Here is a 9,496-nt window from a genome sequence, read left to right on the forward strand (position 1 = left end):
CTAAACACAGGTACTCTTTTTCAGAGACCAGCTTCATTTAAGTTCTTGAAGTAAAACAATGTCAGATGCAGTATTCTTTCTACATTGGCCATCTGCTTTGTTCAGTAGAAGATGCAAATTAAGATTTATAATGCTCAAAGTTAGGGTTCTCACAAATGTTATTATTTTTTTTTTTAAAGATTCTTTTTTTTTTTTTTTGGTTCTTTTTTTTTTTCGGAGCTGGGGACCGAACCCAGGGCCTTGCGCTTCCTAGGTAAGCGCTCTACCACTGAGCTAAATCCCCAGCCCCCTCACAAATGTTATTTTAATATATAAAAACAAGAACGGATCAGATGGGAATGAAAGCATGGAAGAATGCTAAGTATGTCAAACATTTACTAAGAAACCAACCATAACACAGGTGCCTACAAAAAGTTGATTAGAAAATTAAAGCTAATATATAATCAAACTTTTTTGGAAGATTTGGTGTTAAATCGATTTTTTAATTGAATTGCCCATGTAATTATCATTCTTTTGGTTTTCAGTATGGAACTGAGGATGGACCCAGGGCCTTGTGATTTACTTGTCTGAGCCCACAGCCCAGGCTGCCTCCATGCTCACTATGCAGCAGAGGCTTGCCTTGAGCTCACTCTACTCCCTTCATCTCTCCAGCACTGTGACTAAGAAGCTTGCACCGTAACCTAGGCAAGCGCTCTACCACTGAGTTCTATTCACAGACGATATAATTAGCTTTGATTAACAGCAGAGAATTGATCAGGAAAAAAATCCTTTAGGGCAAACTCAAAAGACAGTAATCAAATACTTGCCAGACTCAGTTACAAGCTTTACCAAATCTATTGATAAATACTGAAACCAACAACACTGTATTCAGACTTTAAAAAGAAATTTAAAAGTCAGGTGTTAGTGGTGCACGACTTTAATCTCAGAATTTAGGAGGCAGAGGGAGGTGAATCTTTGAGTTCAAAGCCAGCCCATTCTACAGAGTGAGTTCCAGGACAGCTAGGGTGACACGGTGAGACTCTGTCTCAAAAAACAAACAAACATAAATAAAAAATTAAAAGCCCTTTTAAAATTTATTTATCCATTTATATGTTTTCCCTGCATTTATCTGGGGCAGTTGGAAGAGGGTGTTGAATGCCCTGGAACTGGAGTTACAGAGGGTTAGGAGTCACCATGTAAGTGCTGGGAACTGAACACAGGTCCTCCAGAAGAACAGTCAGGACTTTTAATCTCTGAGCCTTCTCTCCAACCCTGGACTATTTTCCTTCTTCTTTTCTTCCTTGTTTCCTTTCTGTTTGTTTGTTTGGGTTTTGTGGCATGAGAGATTGAACCTAGGACTTTATCTCAAGTATGCTAGGTCACCCTCTCACAGAGTCTCTAAATTGCTCAGATTGGCTTTGAACTCTACAGCAGAGGCAGGCCTTGAATTTCCAATCCTCTTGCCTTAGCCTCCCGACTAGCTGTTCTTGCAGGCCTAAACCACATGCTGTTTTTGAGGAATTTACATATTACTTTGCTTTTTTAAAAGCTAGGCTTTCCTGTGTTTCTAAAAGACAAGATTCACTCAACTCACTATATCTTTATTGAAATCCCAACAACATCCTGATATTTGGCTGAATTGCCATGTTTTAGTTAATTATATTTTAGGTTCATAGTTAAATTGGTATCATTAGTCAAACTGAAATTAGGATTTTATTTCAGTACTCTAGGGAAAATGAAATCAAGGAATAGAGTAAAAGATACAAACTATTTTATATCAAGGGAAGAAAAATGATACAGTATTTTCTTTGATAACATCAGCTTAGTTACAGCATAATGATTTGTTAGTAAATGTGTAGAGTACTTAAAAAGAAAATCATGGGGGTTGGGGAATTAGCTCAGTGGTAGAGCGCTTGCCTAGGAAGCGCAAGGCCCTGGGTTTGGTCCCCAGCTCCGGAAAAAAAAGAACCCCCCCCCCAAAAAAAAAGAAAATCATGGATTCTGATAGGAGAATCCATGATTTTCTTGTAGTGTGTTTAAATGTATACATTTAAGGAATAGATTATGCCTGAAAGGAATATAAGTACAGAATAGATTTAGCTGGATATGGTAGTGCAAACCTTTAATTCCAATATTCGGGAGACAGAGGCAAGCAAATTGCTGCGAGTTCAAGGTCAGCCTGGTCTAGAGAGTGAGTTTCAGTACAGCAAGGCTACAGACAGAGAAACCCTGTCTCAAAAAACAAAACAAAACAAAACAAAAACCAGTCAACCAAAAACCCTCTAAATCACAAGGAACAGAAGCAAAAGACAGAGAAAAGACATCAATTCCCCCTATCACCTAAACAACAACATCGGTTAGACTATATCTTTGTACACTCATTAGGACAGGCACTTTAAAGATAATTTAATTAGTTAAGGATAGGTATCTGCCCCTTTCCCCAGACAAGGTTTCATGATGGTGGCTATCAACTCACTATGACCACTATGACCACGAAATTCTGATTCTCCTGCCCCCACTTCCAAAGTACTGGGACAACAGGCAAGTGTTACAAACACCCAGTTTATGGGTTGCTAGAAATGAAATGCAGGGGCGCTGGAGAGATGGCTCAGCAGTTAAGAGCATAAAATAAATAAATAAATCTAAAAAGGGGGGGGGAGGAATGCAGGGATTTATGAATGCTAGTACAACCTACTGTGCATTCTCAGTCCTATAAAGGTTTTTTGAGACGGAATCTCATGCCTTTCTTCAGGCTGACCTGGAACTCAGAAACTCACGATGGGGTGGTTATTTATTTATTTATTTATTTATTTATTTATTTATTTATTTATGTATGAGCACACTGTCGCTCTCTTCAGACACACCAGAAGAGGGCATCAGATCCCATTAAAGATGGTTTTGAGTCACCATGTGGTTGCTGGGATTTGAACTCAGGACCTCTGGAAGAGCAGTTAGTGCTCTAACTGCTGAGCCATCTCTCCAGCCTGGGTTTGGTTTTTCAAATGCTAGAATTACAAGTGTGAGCTACCTTGTTCAGCTTTCATCTTTAAAGTATGTAGGAATACTGTTATGGTCTTTGCACTGAAAATAAAAACATAATAGAAAAAAGGGGAAATTTTCCAGGAAACAGTATACAAAACACTAGCCTTACAGAATTATATAATAAAATATAGCTATAAATAGTCTTTATTTGTTCCACTGTGCATTTTATAAATTACCTAGAGCTCTGTAGTGCTCCAATAGAGCAGTCTCTTCTTTTGTGCCAGGCAGATCAAGGTCATGAAAGTTCTGTAGTAAAAGTCTCCTACTTCCAGATGAGGTTGAGATGTAATTAATTATGTGCTGGCTGACTGTTTTGGACACCATACTTAACATGCCAATATCCTTCACTATCAAAAAGAAATAAATGTATATAAAATATGAGTGCAAATTATTTAAATCACTGTTAGCATATCTCATTAACTTATGTTAACTCACCAAAAATACAAATTACTTAAAAGAAAGCACCATGATCAACACAGTATATTAGCTTGTAAACTAACTCATTAGTAACAAACCTAGTGTCAGGTATGTTGGCTCACACCTGCCATGTTAGCACTTGGGATGCTGAGGGAGGCAAATTGCCAGGTGTTTGAAGCCAGTCTGAGCTGTAATTCCAGGATAGCCTGGGCTAAGAGAGAGAGCCTGTTTCAAAAAAATCTTAATATTGTTTTAAATCTAGTTCTTGATAATTAAAAACATGTTGTAAAATAATAAGCCACCATTTTATTACTATTTAGATCATTTAGAGGTGGTAGTATTGGTTTTGGGTTTTGGTAATTTTTTTGTTGTTTTTTTCCTCTGTCCTGGAACTCACTCTGTAGACCAAGTTTGCCTAGGACTCAAGAGATCCACCTGCTTCTGCCTCCCAGTGTTTGTTTTGAAGGCTGTTATTGTTGTTTCAGACTGGGTCTCCCTATGGGTAGTCTTGTCTCTCTTGGAACTTGCTATGTAGACCAGACTGGCCTGGCACAGAAAGAGATATTCCTGCTTCTGCCTCCCAAGTGCTGGAATTAAAGGCAGGTACCACTATACAGAGTTTTTGTTGTGGGGTTGGGGATTTAGCTCAGTGGTAGAGAGCTTGCCTAGAAAGCACAAGGCCCTGGGTTTGGTCCTCAGCTCCGGAAAAGAAAAAAAAGAAAAAAAATTTTTTTTTTCTTAGAGGATTATGTCATGTAGCCCAGGCTGGCCTGAGATTTGTAATCTTGCCTTAGCTCCTTGGTGCTGAAACTTCAGGTATATGCTGTATCCAGCCTACAATATCTTTACACAATTTGAACATTAAGGTGGGCAGTACTTAGAGAGTTGCCCAGCCTGCTGCCTCTTGTAGTCTACTAAATAAACTTTTCTGTTGAATAGAGAGACAAAGAGAGGAGAAAGACAGAGGAAGAAGGAGAGTAAGCAAGAATGGAATTTTACACTTAATTTTAGCTAAAAGGTAGAGAAGTTGTTGATAGACCTGTAGAAAATAAACTCAATATAAATGTTATTAATATTCCAGAATGTTATTAACATAGCCAAAATAAAGAGAACAAAATAATACTTGGGGGAAATTATAATATTCTAATATCGTATATAACCTGCTGTTAGCCCCCAAACCTCACCTGACAAGTATCTTAAAATTATGTGTAATATTTCCAATGGTAAGACTTTAAAATTTCCAAGTGTAGATAAGAGCTGAGGATCTGAATCAAGAGTGTTGCAAAAATCGCTGGATTGATGATTCAAACGTCTACATTTTGAGCTGGGTATCAGAGTGAAAGTGGTATTTACTCTAGACGCCATCTTCTCTTATCCCATAAATTTATCCTGGTTAGAAAAATAAAGCACAAGACACAAAGAAAATTAAGGTAATGAAGTTGTTCCTTTGTAAATTAAGTCACACTTTCTGTTCTTTTCTCCCCTCTTGTGTGGCCTACAGCATGCCCCACAAGCACTCCACCAAGTGAGGTATAGGCCCAGCCCAAGGTATACACATTGTCTTCCCACATTACAAAATATTTACTATAATGTCCAATTATGGCATACCCATCTATAGAGTTTCTTCATCATATCAGCATTATTTAAAAAACTTTTAAATCATTGACATCTTTAAGCATCTGATCCTATCTATTCTTAGAATAAAACTCTTAGAAAGAAATTTAAACATTTAAAATTAGGTGTGGAAGCATATCCCAGAGATGGAGGCAGAAGGATCACAAGCTCACAACCAGGCAGGGTTGTTGAGACCCTGGGTGAAAATCTAACAAACTTAAAAGGAAGAAATGAAACATGTAATTGGACAAAATATATTCTAAGAAAAGAAAAAAGCAAAATAGGAAAACCATAAAAGGTTTAATACAGTTTAACTTGTGGGCAGACTTAAAGACTACTATAAAAATAAATCCTTTTGCAACCTGAATTCACTGTCCAATATGAATTTTTGTAAGTATGAAGGAACATGGTAGAGGAGGAAAGAGAAAAAAATTGACACAAAAAGTTAATAAAGCATAAAATATGCTCAATACTCTCATAGGTATGAGAGATGGATTACAGCTCAGTGACAGAGCAATTATGGAGTATTTGAGCCCCTGGGTTTTAACTGCAGTCCTACAAAATTCAAACAACAAACAAAACCCTGAAATATAACATCTGTCATCAGTACATGCTTTCTTTGAGAGAAGGTCTCTCTACTTACCACTGGCTGTTCTGGAACTGTAGATCAGATCACAGAGATCTAACTGCCTTTGCCTCCTGAGTGTTGGGATTTTTTTTTATAGTCTAAAAAAAATCAAAGCATTAATACAGCTTTAAATATTTGTAAGAATATTTTTGACTTTTTATTTCATTAAAAGAAGATACTGACAGGCTTCTGTTACAAACAGTAAAAACAAAGAAAAACAGTTTTAATATTTGAGCAATTTAATTGTATCACCTAATCTAATTTAATAGATTTAAATGTAACAGCTTAATCTAACAGATTAATACTAACTGTTAATACTATTACAAGTTGTGTGCTGAATAATAAAATAAGCAGTGACATTGAAGTTTTGGAAATTTCTATTCATGTCAAATTATTTTTGAAGATTTTGGAATAGAGTTTAACTATTTGGGTCCTGCTTCAATCTTCCAAGTACTGGGATTAAAGGTATATTACCACCTCGCCTCACTTAAAATTAAATTTATACTGTCAAATATGAGGTAAATAGTACATTTCCTTTCTTTCCAGTTTTTGTTAGTAACAGTTACAGATAAGTCATAGCCATGGCTTATAGGGCTTGATTTTACAGTCATTTCCTAAAGGGAATTTGTTAAATATGATATCAAAATCACTGACTATTTGCTTGCACTAAACAATAACACTTTAGAGGCAAAGTAAGCATCACACAGTGACTTTGTATTACTCTACTCTTCTAGTTAGAAAACCATGTTTTGGGGCTGGGGATTTAGCTCAGTGGTAGAGTGCATACTTAGGAAGCGCAAGGCCCTGGGTTCGGTCCCCAGCTCCGAAAAAAAGAACCAAAAAAAAAAAAAAAAAAAAAAAGAAAACCATGTTTTGTTTTGGAACTCCAATCTAAGGTCTCTAAAGGAGCTGGAGGCAAGAATTAAGACATTGCATCAAAGAGTTACAGTATAGCCAAGAAAAATACTGTTTTTCTTTCTATACAAAATAACTAAAAACTAGATTGATACTTGTCTCTCTTGAAATGTTACATCTTAGTTTACATCAAGTCAAAATTGTTACACATTTGAAAACATGACAAAGTACTTTACTTCTCAGTTAAAAACATAATCTGGACCTCCATCAAGATCATAATTGTAAAGCAGGGTGGTGGTGGGAGGCAGAGGCAGGCAGATCTCTGGGTCTGAGGCCAGCCTGATCTACAAAGCTACTTTCAAGACAGCTAGGACAACCCAGAGAAATCCTGTCTCAAAAACCAGAACAAAAGCAACCCAACAAAATGACTATAGCCGTGCATTCAGCAGTGACATTTTAGATTAGTAATTGCAAAAGTGATTACATTTACACAATATGTCAAATTTTACAGAACACAGCTAAATGAAAGAAAACTAAATTCACTTACGCGTTTTGTTTATATTACTGTGAAAATTGTATTTATGTATTTATTTATTTATTTTTTTGACGGCCTTGGTCCATGTGCAGCACAAGGAAGATTAAGTAGGAACCACCTTATGTATTTTTTTTTGACAAAAACGTATTCATACTATTTTGTAATCTTGTTACAATTTAATTCTATGCCAATAAACGTATTCCTACAAGAATATGTATCTTAGTATCTGCATGTAATTCCCAGTGGAAGAATTCTGATTACCTTAATCAACAAGACTGTTTTTTATTTTAACTTTTCTGCTTGTTTTCTCTGTGTAATAATGCTGGTTGTCCTAGGACTCACCAGGCTGGCCTCGAACTCACACAGATCCACCTGCCACTGCCTTCTAAGTGCTTGGATTAAGGGCGTGCAATACCATTGCCATGCTTAACTTTAATGTTTAACAGAATCTTAAAAGGTATTTTTACTATAATAAAATACAAATCTGACCTAGTTCCTGGTTTGTGCCTCTTCTTCCAGAAACTTCCATCCTAGTCAGACTAGGGTGGGGTTTGTAGGATATTTAAACACTCATTTACAACCCCCCCAGGGTTTTTTTTTATCATCCTCTAAGGGAATAGACATACGTGTGTGTATAATGTTTCACTTAAATCTGAGAGGACTAAAAAAAAATAACTGGTCCCAGTTATTTCAAAATTTGTGGGCGGTGATGGCGAACACCTTTGGTTCCAGCACTAGGGAGACAAAGGCAGGCTGATCTCTTGAGTTCAGGCCAGCCTGGTCTACCCAGTGAGTCTCACAGTGCGAGTCTCAGGAGAGCCGGGGAGCGCACAAAGAAACACTGTCTTGCAAACAAACTAACAAAACAAAACAAAACAAAACAAAACACACAAACCCCAACATCAACAAAAACCCAAACTAAAACAATTTAAGTCTCATTTTCCTCACTAAGACCTACTTTAGGGGTGGAGGAGGGCATTTGTTTTGGAAATAGTAACTATAGCCTACCAAACTCTTTCCGCTTTCCTCTTAGCCTGAAGGGTATGGAGTTCACAAGCCAAATGACTATAGGATACTTTTTTTCTCTTTTGGATCGCTGGGGTGGAACTCCTGAACGTCCTGCCTCGGCCTTCGAAGAGCCGGGAAACAGGCGGGGACTACCTCCGCCCACGCACCTAGAGAAAGGGGGAGGGTCTAGGGCCCCGACTTCGTCTCTGCCCCCACACCCTCTTCCGGCGGGGAGAAAAACCCCAGCAAGTCACCCGGCTTTGTTTTAACGTCCCTTTGTCAGCCCTAAACACCTCTAAAGGGGTCACCTAAGGAACCATAGCAGAAATTGGCCCACATAAAAATCAAATAGGAGGTGCTGAAAAACACGGAGTTATTTCTACCAGGAAGTACTGGGGGAGATAAAACACTTTTTTACCACAGGTTTCGACAGTTTTCCGGCTACAGTATCACAGGAAAGTGGGATTTAGTCGTCTTGTCCCACCCTCCTCAGATTTCATAATACTTAAAAATAAAAATCGCCTCAGGCTTTTCCCGCCAGAAAATGGGGGAGGATACTGCTTCGCTACCTCCGCTCCGCCCCGAAGCTGTGTCTTCAGCTCTCGGGCGCCCCCGTCGCCTCAAGTAGATTTTAGAATTCTCCCAGGAGCCCCAGCGGGTGGAGGCTCCGCCTCCTCATGAATATCAAGCAGCCTCGACCTTTCTGCCCCTCCCCTCACGATTACTCAGAGCTCTCCCAGGAATCCCTGCGGGAGGAGCCTCTCACCGTCTGTGGAAAGGACGAAACGCTAGGAGCCTCGGCTCTTTTGCCTCCTCTCTTGAATTGCTCAGAGCACTCCCAGGAGGCCCCGCGGGGGGAAGCCCCACCCCCCCTCGCGAAGAGCTAGAAGCCGCGGCTCTTCTGTCTTTCGCTTAAGAATACCCAGAACCTTCTCAGGAAACACCCCCAAGGAGGCCACGCCCCTTCATGAATACTAAGAAGAGGCTCCCACAGTGCCCTCCTTTTCAGGAGTATTAATCAGAGTGAACCCCATAAAGCCTGTGCTACCACCGTTTTAAGCACTAAGTTGCTGGACGGAAGAAACGGGGCTCTTACGGCTGTAAACGGAGAGCTCAAACTTGGGGGAGTCACATGCTCCACTTCGGTTTTTACACTCAGGTTTTTGGGGGTTTGGGTTTGTTTTTTTTTGTTGTTGTCTTTTGTTTTGTTTTGAGATTTTATTTATTTTATGTGTAGGAGTACACTTTTGCTGGCTATAGACACACCGGAAGAGGGCATCAGATCCCATTAGAGATGGTTGTGAGCCACCATGTGGTTGCTGGGAATTGAACTCAGGACCTTTAGAAGTGCTATTAACCGCTGAACCATCTCTCCAGCCCTACACTCAGTTTTAAGGCAGTTTTCACTCTTCCCCTGG

General features: G+C 39.0%; 1 protein-coding gene across 4 annotated transcripts in view; it reads right to left on the reverse strand.

The window, feature by feature from the left end:
- The window catches only part of Fbxo47 (F-box protein 47), a 44,920-nt gene extending 35,910 nt beyond the window's left edge, over positions 1 to 9,010 (reverse strand). The window contains exons 1-4 of one of the 4 annotated variants that reach the window (XM_039087733.2): positions 8,845 to 9,010; positions 5,696 to 5,778; positions 4,623 to 4,827; positions 3,198 to 3,368 (exon numbers count right to left, since the gene is read on the reverse strand). In XM_039087733.2, the coding sequence (XP_038943661.1) occupies positions 3,198 to 3,368; positions 4,623 to 4,803 (352 nt within the window). In that variant the 5' untranslated portion in view covers positions 4,804 to 4,827; positions 5,696 to 5,778; positions 8,845 to 9,010. The other 3 variants (XM_039087732.2, XM_063270147.1, XM_039087734.2) reach the window with 3 other exon arrangements.
- Positions 9,011 to 9,496: the final 486 nt, after the last annotated feature.

This window comes from Rattus norvegicus, chromosome 10, assembly GCF_036323735.1.
Source record: "Rattus norvegicus strain BN/NHsdMcwi chromosome 10, GRCr8, whole genome shotgun sequence".
Taxonomy (NCBI): Eukaryota; Metazoa; Chordata; class Mammalia; order Rodentia; family Muridae; genus Rattus; species Rattus norvegicus.